The following is a 20,008-nucleotide window of genomic DNA, read 5'->3' on the forward strand; positions in this document are numbered from 1 at the left end:
GACAATGTTTGCTGTAGTTATATATTCCTCGCGTAGTGACATAAATGAGCTCTTGACATTATTTACACCACACTGCTGCCTTTATCCCCAGAAGTTAATCTGCATTTTACAGTTTAAACTCATTTCAGTTGTCATAATGATAGAAGATGTCATCTGTAGGAGCCCCAGCACGTCCCTAAAAAGTCGCCTTTATGGTCCACTGTGTGACTATCAATGGATTTATGCAGGTGATTAGACTTGTATGAGCACACTCAGAGTTGTATATCTGTAATTGACATTATACGGCTCTTATAACCACTCGCTGTCTTGCTCACATTAAACCTTCCCCCGTGAGCACAAAACTAAATGCCACTGCCGCATAGATCAAAAGCCGCTGGTTATCCAGCAGGTAACAGCCCCTCTCAGTGCTCTGTTGTGATGTGAACTGTTGTGGCATTCAGAGACCTGCAGAGTTCAGGTGTAGGTGAACAAAGAATGAGAAAGGATGGCTTTTGCTGGCTGCACACACTTTACACGCTCTGTTCTGTCAGCTAGCGCGACTCCAGAGAGACAGAAAGCGTCTCCACCCCTCTCGGCAAGCTCTCGACCAGCCAGGCGCCACACTGTGCTGCCTTTGTTGTACCATACGGAGCGAGACAGCAGAAGGTGAGGCGCAGGCAGTCTCTGAAAAGTGAAAGAGAAAAGAATTGATGGAACTAGAGTACAAAAATTGAAGACAATGGGACGTAAGTCGAGGGGAAAAAATAATAGTCAGACACAGAGATAGAAAAAAACAAGGAGTCAGCGGACTGTAGGCGTCAGTGTAAATCTGAAAACCAGCCCAAAACATGCTAGTGATGTCAAGCAGGCCATGATATGTTGAACCAACTCCCAGTCCACCCTAACTGCTCAACAAATTGGTGCCAAAAGCAAAATACGCAACTGCTCCAGTGACAGAGCGACAGGCGGACGCCCAACCGAAATCAAAGCCCCTTTGTAAAAGTTGCTACAAAGATCCAACCAAATCAAATGTCATCACACTCAGCTCAAACCAAAATACTGAGACAATGATTGTGCGAGATACTACTGCTCCTGAAACACTCAGTGCCCTATGGTCATCATTAACATTTCACCCAATCTTTTGTCATCCAACTATAACGATTACATGGTGAGAGATAGTCATGGGGGGAAAAATGAACTAGTGTTGGGAAAAAAAAAAGAAATTTTCATATCTAAAATCATGTGAAATGCATGATGGTTACCTCCAGGATGGTGGTGCTTCACAAAAAGGAAGCATAACAGCCACTCCAGAACCAACAGCAACATTGTGTATCCAAGAGGAATAATAATGCTTTTATAAATGATCTCATGATCTGGAATTAAGATGGTGATCATGGAATGATTAACAGTAGGAGCATGTCTGTGTTAATGTTCTTTATATTGTTGCTGCCCTTGTCAATATTTAAATGATTCAATCTGCTCAATATGTGGGAGAAATAGAAACTTAATGTTGCTTTATTCTCATATCTGACTTTTTCTTTAAGACGTTTAACTGATTGCTTTTATCCAGAGAGAGCATAGAAAAAAAAAACATAAGCAGAATAAGATGTAAAGCTACACTTTAAGAAAACGTTCTGCGACAATCTTTGTACTGCAAGCCACTTTGGAAAAGCCTGCAACAGCTTCAGCGAAAAATCTGTGAATGCACAGCTTCACTTTGCAGTGAAAGCCTGTAGTGTCTTTTCAAAAAGGGCCAAAGTGGCAGCAGCTTACAGCAGACATCCTGAATGCCAGTAAATAGCCTCAGACTGCCAGACTTAATCTCTGGATGTAAGTCTACCTCATGACATATGAGGCTCCGATTTCCTGACCAAAAGGAGAGGGATTAACCCAGAAACATTAAACCTCTATCGCTGCCTAATGTCCGCAAAGCCAATGCTAATTAGCCAACTGCAGCAGGAAGGAGTCATGTCACAAGCCCCACAGCCAGACGGAGAGTCCCTGTCAGTGGCCGGAAGAAGATTCACATCTGTGAGCTGTGAGGACGATAATAGAGATGCGGAGATGGTGAAAGAATCAGGGTATTAATGAGGGAAGGGATCAGGAAACAGGAAACAAAGGAAACAGGTCATATTAACCTGACCACATTTTTAAAAAAAGTTTCCAACTGTTAAACTAGAACATTTACTGAGTAATTATTCATCAGTCAAAGTTCCATTGTTGCTATTAGCAGAGGCATTTTAAAATATTGAGAGTGAACAAAGGCATCAGTGAACAGGTGGTCCCCTCTGAGCAACACATATCTACATTAATTAGCAGTACCTTTTTTTGCAGCGTGGCTGGCATTGTTTTCACCATGCGTGTCTGTGTTTGTGTGTGTCATCTTGGCAAATTTATGGTCCTGGAGATAAAAATTTTGCAGAAACTACCATAAAGATAGTTTTTGTCTTATTTGTTGGGTGCCTGCATGACAGATTTTCTCAGTAGGATGTCTGCGCAGCGATGCAGGATTTAGTCACAAAATTTTACAGGTGTATTTGAGCTGGACAAGCTGAAGGTTTCATTCATCTAGTACTTACCATGAGTGCTTAGTATAAAAAAAAAAAAACATCCGAAGTAGGGAGTAGGAGGCCCTACCGATATATAAATGTGTCATCTTTTGTGTGTAAGTCTGTCTCAGTGCCTTATGCAAATTGTGCAAAATGCAGTCACGAAACTTGTCTGTGATCAGAATGATGCCAACTTGCGAGATGCAAGAAATGACTGGCTTTGCCGATGTGGTCCCGTCACTTGAATCTCTCAGAGCTGACCTTTGATCTCTTGGAATATGCATAAAAATTGGAAAAAAGTTTTCAAATGGAGTGCCCTGGAGATGTCGCGCTGATAGATGGGCAAATAAAACCTAAGCGATTTCGGACCACCGTCCGCCCTCACACGATGAACATGGGTTGTATTTTTTGCAGTGTGGAAAACACACTTGGAGCCTGTGTGAACTGGAAGGGCAGCGTGTATGTGTCGAGGGGGAGGAATGTTAACAGAGCCTAATCTGTGCTGTTCTGTGCTCCTGAGCTATGCAGCCTCCTTGTTTACCCTGGCAAAAGAGCAGAGAGCCGGACGCCGGGCCACGCTACGCTGCTTCACAGCCGCCATTCCTCCAGCTCTGTTTGCCTTGAGTCCCTGCAGGCCCTCCAGGGCAGTGTGCCTTCAAAGAGCCCCAGTGTAATCTGTAATGAAATCTGCCTGTGTGCTCACAGGCGTCAGTGAGGGCAAATTATACAATTACACAATTAGACCCCCCCCCCTTTTCCCCCCCCCCCAGATCAGTGTCTGAGTGCTGAAGAGGCTTGTGCCATGGCGATCGGAACTCCACTGTGTCGTGCTCCGACTAATTGCTGTTGTACTCAGCTGATAGAGGAGCCACGGTCACGCTTCTCCAACCTGCAGCACAGAGCCAGAAGTCAGGAAGACGTGAACACAGGGCTGCAGGGGCTGTATGGGAGTCGGTTTTAATGTGTGTGTGGAACACTTGCAACAGCAAGGCATAATCCGAGTAAAGCCAAATAAAGAGAATGTAATCATAGTCATTTTGTTAACACAATCAGCACTCAGGGAGTGCATGGCCCTGCCAAGAATGCACAATACGCTAAACTTATTTAAATAATAGCTGGGTATTTCGAAGATTTCAATCTCCATTTGGATCTGCATCAAAATGCACACTGTTCTAGAAAATTGCGGCAACATTTGCAAGATACCTGTGCTTGAACCAAGAAGGTCGTGAGAAAATATTTAAAATTCTAATAATAAAAAGAAAATAAGTCATTAGGAATAAAAATCCTAGATCCAAACCAAAACCTGAATCTTTTTATCCACAGCTTAACTTTCCTCAAAATCTCATAGAAAATACTTACACTTTCTGTCTAACACTTAAAGGTCAAAAGGATCACCTTCTCATCAATAGAAACCTCTGACTACAGAAACAAACAGCTGTTTAAGCACTAGCAGGTGCTGTAAACTATGCTTGTGGTAGCTTGTGCTTAGCTGCACACTCACCTTTGTTTTTTGATTAAAATCATTCCCCGTCATCTTAAACATCAGATGCCACCGAGTTTGAGTGTCATGCATTTTCCCAGTAAAAATACCTGGTGAAGAAATAAGCTCCTCCCCCTGACTGATCTCTATCTATGTAAAGGGATTTCTCCAGCCACACTTTGAAATCTGTTGTCAAACATAAACCGAGCGAACTGGAGTGCAGTCGTGTATTTATAGGCTCCCAGCGAGATTCCCCTTCACAGTTAACCTCTGAATCTGACAGGTGGACGTGACACTGTAGCTGCTGAGTTGTGCTAAGATGTTATTGTAAACCAGTTTCCACTACAGTGACTGCATATCCACGCAGGGCAGGGTTATCTGCCGATTCCCCCTCTGTGATGGTTGAGAGGTGCCTGCACACCCCCCCCCTCCCCTCCTTGCCTCCCTCCCAGAAAATCCCGCTCCCCTCTGCTGAGGAAATACCATCCTGCCAATTAGACACGGGATGGGATTCCTGTGTGTTGCTGAGCATACAGAGCAGGGCTCCGCAGTAAATCAAAAGCATGCTGAAATCAAAATATCAACTGCTTTTTCTGAGCTGGAAAAGGCTGGAGTTCTCTTACTTTTTCTTATGGTGGAAAGTGTGTGCATCAGCTTTCTAATATAAACTGTTTAAAAATTCGCAGAGCCAGCAAATCATATTTGTCACGTTTTTGAAGCACCAGAAAGAAGTCTTTTTGTTCACATGAATAAAAATGGTTTGAAATGGTCAAATCACCACCCCGCTTAATAACAGTCTAATTTTATGTGGAATAAAAAACTGTTTGGCAGCAGCCAATTCATTTAATGGTTCACAGGAGGTGACGTTACATCTGGATTACGCTGAACGAGGAGAAACAATTGCAACAATGAGCAACAATTACAATAAGATTTCACAAGCTCCATCCAGACTGCTTGACTGACAGCTGATCGTGTATAGGAACACGCCAGTTAGAGCTTAGCAGCTAAAGGTCGGCGAATAAAACAATCTGTGTGTGTGTTATGGTGACAAAACCATGGAGACTCTTTTAGCTTGTGTTGAATCCACATAAGCATCTATTCTGGGTTAAGAGCGTCATTGTGGCTGAAGGATCAGAAGCAGGAATATGTTTTCAGACCCAGATGAGCTTGGGACCAGCAGCAGCAGCAGGGAAAGGAGGAGGATGAGGAAAAGGACCACACATCGGGAGAGAGACTGTTTAAAATCTCAGCGTTTCTGTTTGACTCTGTGTGTGTGTGTGTGTGGGGGGGGGGGGGGGGGGGGGGGGGGGTCAATGCCAAAAAAACAATGTGTTCAGACTGCTTGGAGGGTTGTCCCACTCGGCACAAGTGTGGAGTGTCGCTCCAGAGACAGGAAAGTGATGGAGGGAGAGAAGGAATGAATTCTAACAGATACTTCCCTTTTAAGATGGAAGCAGTTTGTGTGTGTGTGTGTGTGTGTGTGTGTGTGTGTGTGTGTGTGTGTGTGTGTGTGTGTGTGTGTGTGTGGTTGCATGTGGAGAGTGTTTGTTTTAGCAAGCTGGGGAGTCTCTAACTCAGCCAGTGCGCCGTGTGCGCTCTATCAGCAGACACACAAACACACAGAGTTTACAGTGTGTTTAGAGAGTTCAGTAACATCCTGTTTGTTTGCTTTCCAAGAAGATAGGTAGGTGTCTTTTATCGCTGAATATCTCTCTGTCTGGTTGCAATTACCCTGTGAAGCTGAAGCCAGTGTTTGATGGCAGAACACCCCAGGCATTTTGATAAATAGACAAACACATACACACACACACAGCAGATCAAAGACATTTATAGGCAGATGTTATATTGAACAATGATTGACATCTCACCTGAGTTGCCCATTCTGTGCTCGAGGGTGAGAATTACTTTTTAACTATTGCCTGACTCTATCTCTCAGCACACACTCACCCACTCAAACGCACGCGCGTGCGCACACACACACACACACACACACACACACACACACACACACAAGCCCAGCTATTGAGATGGTAATTAGCTCCCCTCTCTCCTGCTGCATTTAGAAAGTAAAAGAGACATCTGATGACCGGTCAGCCAACTCCCCAGCCTTTGTCCTAGGAAACACACACACACACACACACACACACACACACACACACACACACACACACACACACACACACACACACACACACACAGATTATACCAAAAGGAGAGTGAGTGAGCCATGCCTCATTGCGCTCACTCTCCACACCCACACAGCACGGACAATAGCCCTTCCTGACTCACTACGCTCTCTTTGTCCACCGTCTTCTCAATACAACTCAATAAATCGCCCTGACAGGTTTCCAAACTCTCAGGATCTCATGGTTCAGATGAACTCTTGTCTTGTTATTGAGAGAAGATGATGAGTTTTGTCTGGTCCCCATGACGCTTCATGTGCCCGTTTTGAGTTCTTTCAACATCCGTCAAACCGTGTTTTACACCGCTGGCACATCCTGAACTTAACTGTATGTCTTTGGACAGCAGGGAAAGCCTGACATTGAAGAAAGAGAGTTTCATCACAAAAATGAAAAGGTTTACACCCAGTGTCCACCGAACATCCGTCAGCAACTCAAAACAAAAACCTCAAAATTCACTCGAGAAAAACATCTTGAAATCCCCTAGAAAAAAAAAGCTTAAAACAGAACAGAATCCTAACAGTGTACATGTGTATTAGTCTGTAAGCACTGCAGGTACTCTTTGCCGTTTGATGAGGGAAGTCTTCTGGTGACACCACATCTGTTCTGGTATTGTACATAACTCATCCAAGATGAACCACTCTTTAAAAAAAGGCAAAGGAGCAACTTGTCCCATCTGTGCCATCTTTTAGCAATTACAAAAACATGTAACTATCAATTCCTGGAGGGTCTTTCCCCAAATGTTCTATGAGCTAAGAATGCATCAGTAAATGGAAAACCGTGGACTGATCTGTTTGGATAAAAAATATTCTTATTGCGTGAGTCAGTTTGATCTATTTAAGAAACCCTATTAACATCTTTGAAAGGGAAATTATTAAAAGTCTTTCAAGACGTCTTTGCTGTTTTGCCCCAACTAAATAGTTTTCAGTGAGTCTTTTGTATTTTCCCAACAGAACCGCCATATTGGACCAAGCCTGACCGAATGGACAAGAAACTGCTGGCTGTTCCTGCAGCCAACACCGTCAAATTCCGCTGTGCTGCGTCTGGAAACCCTATACCAACCATACACTGGCTGAAGAACGGCAAAGAGTTCAAGGGAGAGCAGAGGATGGGAGGCATAAAGGTGAGAGGAATAACATGTTAACGCCTAAAGGTTAAAGGAGAAGGACTGTGATTTATAGATTCAAATCTTCACACAGCACCAAAAACTCTGCCTGGAGGAGTCTCATGTTCTGCCCTGCTTGAGCTACTATCAAAGTGCCTTTTAGCAAGGCATTTTAATCCCTTGCTGTGTGTCCATCAGTAGATCAGTGTGAGTGTTGCAATGCTCCCTGGTGCAAATGTCTATAACTGGAAGAATGTGAAGCAGAGTGCTGAAAGAAACTCTTGCTCAGTGAATCTTCTCACGATAAATAAAGGTCAGAAAACACGGCGTAGTGGAGGATACCCCCGGCGCTCAGAAACGTAGCCTCGGGATAAGCTGAATATAAATTTAGGGTCAGACTGCTGCGCTGAAATCAGAATGGTTCACAGATATGTGCATGCTCGCGTGATAGCTCGGTGATGACAGTAAGGCAGTGCAGCAAACAGCTGTCGTACTCAGTTTTGTCATCGGATTCACTCTAAACACTGGGCTCTCGTGTGGAATGGCACTGCTTAAAGTAGCGGGGCTTGGTTTACTTTTGTTTTTCCTTAATGGCCCTGAGCTGTAGAATTAAAGGACAAACTCTGTGTGGTAAGACCATCGGAATTCAAACAATCAAAACGTGTGTTTTGGTTCAAAATAAACTTCAACTTAATGGCACATAAATTCTGAAATTATGCCCAGAGATGTAAATTCTTTGAGGATCATTCAGCCCTGTGTCTTATTATTTTGTTCTTCATTCCTCAAAAGACTTTCATAAAGTGATGGTGGGGAGTTTTAGATACTAACATTCACATATGTGATGAATTATGTAAGGGAGAGCTGAATTAATGAGTTACTTTCTTACCTCACATTGCCATTATTTCAACAATTACGATTTATTAAAATGCAATCAAGCCATTACTAATGTTCCAGAGAAAAACATGCATGAGGTTTGCCAACATTTACTAACATTAGCCACCATAATTTAAGGCTTTGTCTGTACTTCTATACTTAAACTAGCTACTTTGAGAGTATTAGTGTGCTCAAACTACCAACTGTGGCTACACTGAGGGCTCTATGAGTACCTGGTTAGTGTTCTCAACGGTCAAAAAGTGAAGACTTCTCAGCTTCGATGATTGTTATCTTGAAGACCTAGAGGGAACACCAAACGATTTTCAGCCGGTAGCAGGAGCATAAATCATCACCACCGATGAGACCAGTGTTAGTTAGCTAGCTAACAGCTAAGTAGATTTTTTTTTTTTTTTTGCAGGATAGCCCACACATTAAGTGCATGTTGCCGTTGTTTGGAGTTGATGTTTGGTAAATTTTCATCTTCACTGCAGAATAATTATTTTTTTTGTAAGAGCCACTGCAAGTTATAAATGTTAAAAATACAAAATACATGCTAAACATGATCATTTCTAGCTAGTGTTATGGTAGGCTGTCAAAATTCACGTACTACACAAGTAGGTATGTATAACACAGAGTGTACTTATAGGAGTATCCATACTGGAAAACACTAAGTCTGTTGCAGCATCACTGCTGTGTTAAATTGGGGAAGAGTGGGATTAAAGGGTCAAGTGAGGCAGGTTTTATAAATCTAGCAGACACTGCATCTTTAGCAAAGACAATATGCAGAAAGGAGGCATTTAAACTACCCTAAAGTTTCCAGTTTCAACAGGGGAATCATATGTCAGGCTGGTAGAGAGGCAGTGAGAGACATTTTCTTGCCGGTGGGGGTTTGGCCTTTAAAGAGTTAAATGTAATGAGACCCTGCAGCTATTAACAGTTTACAGAGATCTCCAACATCTGCTCCCAGCAGACCAACAGCAGTTGTCTCCCTCCCTCTGTCCCCACTCTGACACACACACACAGATTCACACACACCTGTCACCAGTCCTCAGGACGCTCCAACTTGGACTGGAGTGGTTCCCTGACAGCAACTTTTAGCATGTGTAGTACACGTGAAGATTAACGGATGAGAAATTTGCTGTTAGCAGCAAATTAATCCCATACTGACCACTCAGAGCACTTAGATATTTAATCCAACTGTTTGCCAAATCTCTGACTTCTCCTCCAAATCCCTGAGTGTCTTTGTTCTGTACTCACCGGTGTCCAGTTAAAGAGCTCAGCTGAGATGTTTTTGTGGTGACTGAGGCAGTATTAAGGCTTTAATGTCAGCCTAATCAGTCTATTTTCCTCACAGTAGACCGAGGCTATGCAGTGCTTATAGCTTGGTGTGTTTCCCTCTATAGCAGCAATAATCATTTTGTACACCTTCATGCTTTAGCACATGTGGGATGCTACACGTATAATTAGATAGTGATATGTATAGCTGCCTCTTTATGCTAAGCCTGTACAGAGTATGTGAAGTCCCATTGACCTTGGACTGGCATTATTTGAGTGCGAGCTGTGACACTGTCCTTAAGAAGACATTAAGACAAATTCCTGTACATTGTCTGCTCTCTGTAGCTTGAGTTTGGACCCAATCCAGCCACTGCTGTGGGTTTAGTTCCCTCTGTGGCCACTGTAAAGGATAAAAGTGTCCAGCAGCACAGGGCATGTTATAGTTGTGGTGTAAGCTTGGTGACTTTGTATGTTTGTAAGAAACTTCATCCAAAAGCCTGACCATGCAATGATACACATCCAGAGACTATTAAGACGTTCCTCTGTGTGTCTTTATCAAGATGTTATCACACGCTCCCCTCATCCCTCCCTTCTGTCCCGGCGACGCTTTAAAATCCATTTAGCTAATCACCATGTGACCACTGTTGGCCTTAAGGGAGGTGAATAGAGAGGTCATCCTCTATAAAATCACAGCGCTGGGTGACAGACAAGTCTGTGACCCAGCTCTGTTTCACTGAGGTCAGGGGTAACAGTTCAGTCCATCTTAATGCCACAAATTCCGCTACCCATGTCACCATGCTGCACACTACAAAAAATGTCCATCTTAAAATGTATCCAAAAAATTTCCATATGGCTAAGTTTGTTCTAAAACATATTTACACTGACAATCTAGTCACATTATCCTCAATTAAGTTGACCGATGTACCTAATAGTGTCATGCAATCATTTAATTTTCAACCTAGTTTTTCCTCAGGTCCCCCTTTTTTTGTTCGTCCATATGCTCGTGGTTGTTGGTGTTTCTGCAGCTTGCAAATCGCCTGTCAGTCAAACCCTGAGACAAACCAAAACTCGTCTTTATTCTTTAATCATGCATTCCTGTGTATGGTTTTTTGGGGGTTTTGCCCTTTTAGGCATAGTGGCTAATCCTGGCCATCTTGATCTATTCATGATATTTAGAACAATAGAAATGCTTCATCTGATTTTTAGTTTCAGGCAGTAACAACCAGACGTTCTACACATTTGCTCATTAAACTCAGTTAATTAAATTATTCATTTTCACATGAAACTTTTCTCCACTTGCATATACAAGTGTGCAGAGTCCAGACGGTGGAAACCAGAAAACAAAAACCTTGTACTATAAAATAATAGTCGTAAGTAGTAGTCATTACTAAGTCTTTCAAACAAACAGCTGAATTTGAATAATTGCCTTTAATAGAAACATAATCAGAATACAACATCTGCCTGTGATGAGTTCATCCTGGTAGGTTGGGGGAGGATGGTGATGTTAGGGGGGGGGGCTCCAAGTCCTGACAGCCTAACAATGGCCTCCTAAAGACTGTTCCTCCAACAGGTCCTCAAGGTGAAATCGCTTCCTCCGGCATCCATACTGAAATGACAAGATCATTTTTGACTTGACAGCCATAGTTAATTTTGGCTGAATGAATTGGCTTTGGATGGGCGGTGGGATGGTTTTGTCACACGCATCTCAGGGCTGGGAGCGTGTTTGCGGGGACTGACTTGCTAACTGATCCGTGCTGATGGGCACAGCGGAGTCCGCTCCGTGTAGCATTGCCCACCAGCCAGTTTGTCATTTTCTCTGAGTGCCTTCAGATCTACAGAAGTGTGAGAGAAAGGTACTGACTGAGCGGACCATTAAGGCCCATTAGCCACCTACAGAAAATACCCCCTGTCTTCATACTGGAGTGCTTGAAAAAGGCCTTTCTGAGGATGCACTACATTCACCTTTGTTCCTTAAAGACTTCCGCTTTAACAAGAAGTTTCACCATCATTCTTTTAGTGAAATATGCATGGCTACAATAAAATCATGGATGAAAGCGCTTTATTGAGATTAAGGGTCTTAAGGGAGATAACGGCATATTTGAAATAGGAGGTGTTCTTTCAGAACAGGCCAGACAAAGTCAAGGAAAACAAATACTAGAAGGCAGAATTGTGCTGGTTGCTATTGTCTTCTTCTTCTGCTTCTTGCTATACTGAAAGTCATTTTGAAGTATTTTTTCCTGTCCACAGAGCACATTGTATGAGCTGTATCTTCATGGATTTTATTTTTTTATTGTGTGTAACTAAATTTTTAAGCAGCAGTGCTTCCTAGATTTTTTTTTTTTACAGGTCAAGCTGCATTTAACAGCTGCTAACGAGAGTATTATGAGACAGTCTGGCTTTCAGTGTTAATGCTTTCTATTCTGGGAGGTTAATGTATTTCTGGAGAAAAATGCTGACACCACCAAAGTGATTGTTTAATTTATGGAAGAGGATCAACAAAATGATACATCTGCTCCAGCGTCAGTATTTGATTGTTGAGTCCTACAGGCCTGTGCATCCGTACGCTGACACCTTCTTCCCCACGCAAGCTGGAGGCTGTTCAGATATTCACTTCAGGCTTGCAAGAACTTTGCAGTTCTATAGAAACGCAGCCGGGAGAACTAAACGACACATTTGTTGAAACTAAACGAAACTGTAAATAGGAATAGGATGTGCGGCTCATTTATAAAATGGAAAATAAAATTCCAGCATTGCGATGTGCCGGAGCATTGTGCGCCTTCCCACACAACTCTGGCGCTCCTTATTATGGAGGCCAGGCCCTAAAGGTTAAAGTTCACCTTTCTATTGAGCCATCAGATGGGGGTGGCAAGAGATGGGCGTGTTGTCAGCCCATTGAGCCAGCCTGAGTCTTTGACAGCCAGAACCACTGCTGTTGTGTGCTACCACATATGGCGGATGGGATTTTATTGTGCTCGTGCTAAACTGTGGCAGCACAAGCAGGACTAAATTTGACAATGTAATTATTGTGTTTCGTTCCTTCCAGGTCGCTCAGCACTTAACTGATTTTTCAATCCCCGTTTTGACAGCTTTCCAAGACGGGGCTCTTAAACTGGCTCCACACTGTTGCTTTTTAAGACTTTAAGCACTTTAAATCCTTGTTTTTTCCACTCCAGATTTTAACACAGCCTGGATTGTGAGTCTCAGTAGGCCACGCGGGAATTTCTACATATTGCAAGATTATTTTAGGAGTCCTTTTAATTTTAGACCTGCCACAGTTCTTCGCTTTTTTCCTTCACAGATCCTGGATATGCAAAGACAGATGATCCTATTTGTTTTTTGGGGGGGACCCTCTTCTTTTAATGTTTTTGGTTTGAACCCATATACTTCCAACTTTACAGGCTTCTTCTCTGTGGTGGCGCAGGGTCTTGCAGAGCTAAGATCAGGCGAAAGGCCCACAAACTCTGCCAGCTTTAATAGCAACCCCCTTAGGGCCGCATCTCTCTGTTTCTGCCTCCTCTGCGGGGCAAATTAGACAGTAGCACAGATGCGGGCCACTGGTCTGCTCTGACACACTCATAAATTCTGGTAACTGGCCCCGCTGGTTCTGACAGGGCTATTTTGCGAGGTGAAGATGGAGAGTTTGGACCATAAAGGGAACAGAGCTTCCTGTGTTTTCTCAGACAACTAATACACTGCAAAAAGTGTCTGAGTCTTTACAAGTCTGTTAAGCTTGTTCGGAGTCCAGAATCCTTGTTTTGATGAAAAGAAGTGAGAGAAGCTGCCAGTAGGATGAGGTAACTAAACTGTTTTGAATGGCAATCTCTGTGAAGCAAAAGGAAATATTTTAAAAGGCAGTTTACTTTGTCCCAAGAAATTTCAGAGGCAAAATTAACAGAATACAAATTTTGACATGCTTCTCTGTCCTCTTCAGACCCCCAAAAAGTTGGTAATTTCTCTTTCAAATGTGCACTTTTTGCAGTGTAAAACTGCCTGTCCATTCCCATGGCATGCGTCGCTCTGTACAGCCACAGCCAAAGCCCTAAAACCTTTAAAGCCTCGTATGACTCTAATGTAAGCTGCTTAATAATTTAATTCTGGTTGGAATCTGGCATGATTGGAATGGATAGGATTATCACATTTGGAGACTAATGCTGTGAGTTCAACAGGGGTTAGCCAGTGTAACATGGTAATAAAAGCTAGTGAGGGGTATTTAGAAAATAATGAAAAGTGCCACAAGGAATTAAAGTAGAATGCCACTCAGAGTTAATTATTCCCACAGACAAGAAATCCAGTTTCAGTAACCACAATGTTAGCGGCACTTTAAACACTTTAAAACCAAGTCTGTGAATCAGTCGGATCTCTCCAGCTAGGTGTAACATCAGGATCTAAAACGTAACAGAAAAAACAGATAAAAGTAACAGATAAAAGCTGAAGTCAATGTTAAGAACCTCTGGTTCTCTTTCTGTATCTCTTGGTGGTCTCGGCCTCCGCTGAGCATGAACTTATGCTCATATTTTACCACCTTTTCCCTCCGCATGTGTCGCCATGTTTTTTCTTCGCTCTCCCCTCTGCTCAGCTCGGTCCCAGCGACCACAGCACAAGGCGTCACTCAGCTGCTCATGAGAGCAGCCATTGACTTCAGTTTGACTCCCGTCTCTGAGAGGGGTAGACGGGGTGGAGCCAGCCCCTCAGAAGGACCATTTGCCAGCGTTGAGCGGGCGGCCTGGTCTATGTTACCATGCAACTGCAAAAAGCACACTCAGGCATAATATTTACACTGTTACATTATTTTCCGTATACGCCTCCAAGAGTGGGAGTCAAGAAGTGTATACTGTAGGACAGGGAGAAGAAGTAGGGGAGGAGAGTGTGATTCTCAGCCTACAAATATACATATATATATGTTCTGTGAATGGCTGGCTGTTCACCAAAACGTGTGGGGTTAAATGTTTGCGAAAACATTAAACCTTCTCTGGGTCGGCACATTTTCCTTTGCGGGTGATGTTAAGTGTTCCACCCTGAAAAGCCTCCTGCTTGACATCACTTACTCCCGTCGTTAGTAATTCTGACCTCTTACAGACGAGTTCAATCTGCTCTTGCCTTGCAGCACTAAGCGCAGCGGCGGCGTCTGCGTCGCACGTTTCCACTTAAACTGTGGAGGTCTTCCTCTTGGCCCACGGAGACTCTGCCTGTCGATGCTGAGCAGGTCCGCTCTTCTTGCCTTGCCTTGCAGTGCTGGGCCACTCACACACTCACCCTTCCTCCGAGCAACTTCTGAATCCATCAAGTTAGTATCTGTCTGCTGCTGCCATCCAGCCACACCTGGTTTGAGTTACTGCACAAAATTCACCACTCAAGTCTCCGGGGATGGATTGCTCCTGAGTGGCACAGTGGAACCACTTTCAGAGGCGCAAAAAAATGCTGTCTGCCTTTGCTGCAGACAGAGAGAAGAAAATATTTTTAAAAGTCTTTTGTCCTATTTGAAAATGTCTCATTTTATTAAATCATGATTTCTGTTTGTTCAACTGGTTTCTCATAATTGGGGGGTGATGTTGCACTCTCTTTCTAATGTTCTTGTCATCTTTTTTTAAGCAATCTTGCATTTTGAGATTTCGAAAAGTCTATTCCTTTAAATTTCTTCATAGCAGCAAAATGATACGTGATGATACCTCCCTCTGTTGCTCTCCTTGCAGTTTTCCTCAGTGCTGCGGGCACACGGAACAGTTTCCCATTAAGACGTTTACACCACGTCAAAATATTGTTTTCCACTAATCAGGTCTGCTCTGCATCAAGCAGTACGCAGTTAATAAAGAGAGGTTAAAGTTGGATTATCATTTGAAATGTTTGCTCAAAAGGGTTTGCACCTCAGTAAACATGCACTGCACAAAGGACTCTCTTGTTTACCGAGCGGCCTGCTCTGTGATGTTTTATACCAAAGGATATCAAAGGAAGGGCTAGATCTGACAGCAGAGAGGACGGTTTTCTCTGGATAGGCTCATGTAAACTTTTATGTGCAATTAGAAGTAATAGCTGATATTTATCGGAACTATTTCTCTGTGCTAACCCTCTAATTCTGGGCTTTATCAAACATAGGAATATACTAAATGAGTATTTGTGTGCTGCTTGTGTATCGAGCTTGCACATATGAAAGCAAATTCTCCCAAAGACTTCAGCATCCTCGTAATGTTTTAATGAACTACACTGAATATTCTCTCCTCTCTCATCTCTGTCATCTTCCCAGCTGAGACACCAGCAGTGGAGTCTGGTGATGGAGAGCGCCGTGCCGTCTGACAGGGGAAACTACACCTGTGTGGTGCAAAACAAATACGGCTCCATCAGCCACACATACCAGCTCGATGTGCTCGGTAAACATTTATTTTCACTTCTGCTGTGCAAGCAACACATAAAGAACACACTAGATTTGTTAAAAAAAAAAAGAGAGACTATTTTTAGTTCTACTTTATGTCTAAATTTCCTGCAGGGTATTATTCCCACCAACAAAGTTCTACTAATGACTCTAGCTTTTTATTTTTTTCTCCTCAGAGCGTTCACCTCACAGGCCCATCCTCCATGCAGGCCTGCCAGCCAATCAGACGGTGGTAGTGGGCAGCGATGTGGAGTTTCATTGTAAGGTTTACAGTGACGCCCAGCCACACATTCAGTGGCTCAAACACATCGAGGTCAATGGCAGCCGCTTTGGCCCCGATGGCGTTCCCTATGTCGACGTCCTAAAGGTGCGTCTGTAGCTCAGCCCTCTGTTTTACATTTGTAACGATCCTGGTTCTCACTGCCTGGAGTCGATTTCAGTCTGTGATAATTTTACTTATAATTAATCTCTGCTAATAGTTGTGTTTAATGAGCTTTTACAGTAGGTGGGTCTGTGGGGCCCACAGGCTCTTTTCACTACAGCTTATAACCAAAGAGCTCATTCCTCAAACACAGCACACCTTCATTAGAAAAAGCTGCTCACCTGCATTTTGCTACATCCCACAGCATATAAAAATGTACTCTCATAAACCTAATAATAGCCCTGTAAATAATTTTCTGTACTTAACCATGGCACCTGCACTGCTGCAGTTTATTGTAGTGCTGGCCTGAGCAAAGATTTCAAGCTGGTGAAGAGAGATTCAAATATATATATATATATATATATATATATATATATATATATATATATATATATATATATATATATATATATATATATATATAGTTATAATATATATATATATAGTTATAATATATATATATATAGTTATAATATATATATATATAGTTATAATATATATATATATATATATATATATATATAGTTATAAGTGGTGGTTTCTGCTCATTTACCTCTATGATGAAATAGTATGAGAATATCAGTTTTATGGTCGACTCGTGACTCTTTCACCAATCTAAATGTATTTGTTTTGCTTTAATTGGCTAACAACAATTAATTGTGTTTAACCGGTAATTTCACCAGCCAGTCAGTCAAGTCCTTCACCGTTGGTCGCATTGCAAAACCCAGATTGCCGAAACAGTGATGCTGATATCACAAGGAGAACGTTTCCTTTGTCTGATCCTAAAATCTATGTTTGGTTACAGCATTGTGGAGAAGAAGGGGAATGCTCCACTAAAGGTCATAAGTTTGATCACTAAAGGTGACATCTGCCACTCTGGTGGCCCAACTTTCAATCAGTGATGCATTTTGTTCATGATAAGCCCCAAATGTTTACTTGCTTGGGAAAGAACTGATCAATTATAAATCAAGCAAGGAGAGCATGTCTACCTGGCTTGCATTGTCAGATGCTCCCTGTACATTAATCACAGATATTGTTTGTCTTCAGTTTTTGTCATTGCCTAGATGCATCTTGTAGCTTTTAAGAAGATATTTTAATCACATACATTATCATGAAGTGCTGGGAAATTATTAGAGAAGGTGTGTAGTCCTCAGGCATGTTTGACAATAAAGAAGCAAACATTCCTCACCGAGAGAGGGCAACACCCTACACCCGCTGTGAGGCATATCTTTTGATTTGGGGTGTAGAAGGGAAGACTCCCATCGAAAAACCAAGAGGGCTTAGCTGTCTCATTTGGACTCCCCCCTTTTTTCTTTTTTCTGCCTCTAGAGAGAGAGAGAGGGGGAATAAAACAAACATCTGGTTTGGACTAAGTTAACTGCTGTGGTGGCGGCAATGCAGGGAGAGAGACGGGCTCCTCTAACCGCCACTGCCGTCAGATGTGCTGCGTCGCGTGGTTTGAGGAGGAGGAGAGAGGAAAAAGGGAAGAGGCAACCAAAAAAGCCATGGAAAAAATTAGTGAAGGAACACAAGGAAGGGCAAAGTCAGCAGGGAGAGAGAGTGAAGGAGAGCGAGAATGTGTGACAGATTGGTGGGTAAAGATGGAGGGTGAGGGTGAGAACGAGGGACTGGGGTGCTAGAAAAGCAGGGAGGCAGGCGGGAGCAGGGAGAAAGACGGAGATAAGATGTGAACGCGAAGCGAGAAAAGCGAGGGATAGAAGCTGAGCAAAGTGGATGGAGAGACAAAAGAGATGGGAGATGGGAAAAAAAATCAAGATGTTAGATTTTGCATATGAAATCTTCAGAGTTCAAAGTAACTATCCGTGTAGACGAGTGTTCTCAGGTTGCTGACATGATGGATTATTTTGCAGTTGAAGCCTTTGAATGATAACCCTCCTGAGCTGAAGACATGATCAAGGCCTCAGCTTCTAATCTTAGAATATCATCACAATATGCATACTGGGCTTGGAAAGTTTAGTTTACTAAAGTTTCAGTGACTTTAATGTCAAGTCATTTTTTTTTTGCTTTCAAATGACTTGATATTAAATAAATGCCTTGAGCCCAAATGTGTGGGTATATTGTTGATAATGGATATGGCTGTGGATACAGTATGTTACTAGATGTAATTGTCTTCATAACTTTCATGAAAAAAAGAAAAAAGAGTGACTCAAAAACAAGATCAGCACATAAATTGTGCAGCAAATTTTAGAAATGCGGGTCTGAGAAGGTGGTGACAGACTAGGAAAAAAATGGGAATAAAACAGAGAAGGACTGAGAGACGGAGAGTAAGACAGAGAGAAAGAGGAGGAGAAAGAGAGAGGCCAACAAAAAGAGAGAGGTGGGGGGGGGGAGACTGTCAGCCCAGACTGCGGCTCCATGCTCTATTTTCGACTACCGCATAATTGAAACAGTATTTACTGAGATTTGTGTGTGCCTCTCTCCCTGTCACTCTCTCGCTCTCTCTCTCTCTCTGGGCCCACCACAGTTCATTCAGATATGTTATGTTCTCTCATGTGTGGCATATACTGTAGGAGTTAAATACAGCTTAGGGTGAGAGGAGGGGGTCAAGAAAGAATTTTTCTTTTGTCTTTTTTTTTTTGTTTTTTTTTTTTGAGAAGTGCCTGAATTGCTCTTTTGATGCCTGGAAAAAGAGTTAACGATGAGTGACTCGCCCTGCACGGGGAGGGAGAAGGAGACGTCTGGAGCCAAGCCCTGGATGTTCATTAAGCAACTATAAAACACGATATGTTTTCTCCTTTATGTGCCGGGCCCGTTTAATAATTTAGCAGCAGTTTCTCTGCTAGCGGAGCAACCGATGGTGTGTACGTTGTTGTTTATGCACGCAGGTTGCACACTTTAGGAAGACTGACATACTGTAATGCCTTTAATCTACCAACAGACAGCACATGTTACTGCGAGTCTGCAATATATATATGGTTTGTGTGCGTCCCTGTTGTTGTGTGTTTATGATCTTACAGGTTTGCTCTCGTGCCGAGCTCCGTGTCTGCACTACAGCAGCCAGGAATTGGCATAGCTTAGCATAAAGACTGGAAACTGGTGCACAATGCTAGCCTGGCTGTCTCAGAGGTTCTAAAATAAATCCACCATTAATGACAGCAGCAGCTTATTTTTTAGAAACCATGTGGAGCTATTATGCATGCTTTTCATTATTTTCTGTCATCATATTGGTGGATCCTCATGTTAAACGTGGCCAAGGCTTCAAATGATGAGGTCAGTGGATGGACATGTCGTGCACATCCCTGTGAGCCAAATGCCTCAGACTGCATCACACCTCTTTAAACGCTCAGTTTACTCTTTGTTCTTTATGATGTGATGTATGACAACACACGGATCTGATCTGTGATCTGATCTTGCCTTAAAGGGAGGGAAGCTAGATGAACTAGAGGTGTGCAAAGCCCAGTGCAAGACAGCAAACAACAACAATATGTATTAGCTGTAAAAACCAATGTACAGTACTTCTCTTAGATGTGTGTGTAGTCTCTAGGTTTGCATGTTGTCACAATGTGTTTTTGCAGGAGCTGCGAAGGCCTCACTCTGCCTTTCAATTTTCCCTTTACAGAGTGTTGTCAGTAAACACACTGAGACCCACAGTAAGTTGCAACTGTCCAACGTGACAGAGAAAGATGCTGGGAAGTACTGGTGTCGTGCCTCAAACTTTGTAGGCAAGTCGGAAAATGCTTTCTGGCTTAACGTGCGCAAACCAGGTAAATCCTGAACTCTGGGCGAGAACCGCCGTCATCACATTCGATCTTCTGCTGCGC

At 42.8% G+C, this 20,008-nt stretch overlaps 1 protein-coding gene across 3 annotated transcripts in view; it reads left to right on the plus strand.

Moving 5' to 3' along the window:
• The window catches only part of fgfr3 (fibroblast growth factor receptor 3), a 77,062-nt gene that overhangs the window by 41,731 nt on the left and 15,323 nt on the right, over nt 1-20,008 (plus strand). For all 3 annotated transcript variants that reach the window (XM_030718662.1, XM_030718663.1, XM_030718664.1), the window contains exons 6-8: nt 7,142-7,311; nt 15,680-15,803; nt 15,982-16,172. In XM_030718662.1, the coding sequence (XP_030574522.1) occupies nt 7,142-7,311; nt 15,680-15,803; nt 15,982-16,172 (485 nt within the window). The remainder of the gene's footprint in view (nt 1-7,141; nt 7,312-15,679; nt 15,804-15,981; nt 16,173-20,008) is intronic.

This window comes from Archocentrus centrarchus, chromosome 22, assembly GCF_007364275.1.
Source record: "Archocentrus centrarchus isolate MPI-CPG fArcCen1 chromosome 22, fArcCen1, whole genome shotgun sequence".
Lineage (NCBI taxonomy): Eukaryota > Metazoa > Chordata > Actinopteri > Cichliformes > Cichlidae > Archocentrus > Archocentrus centrarchus.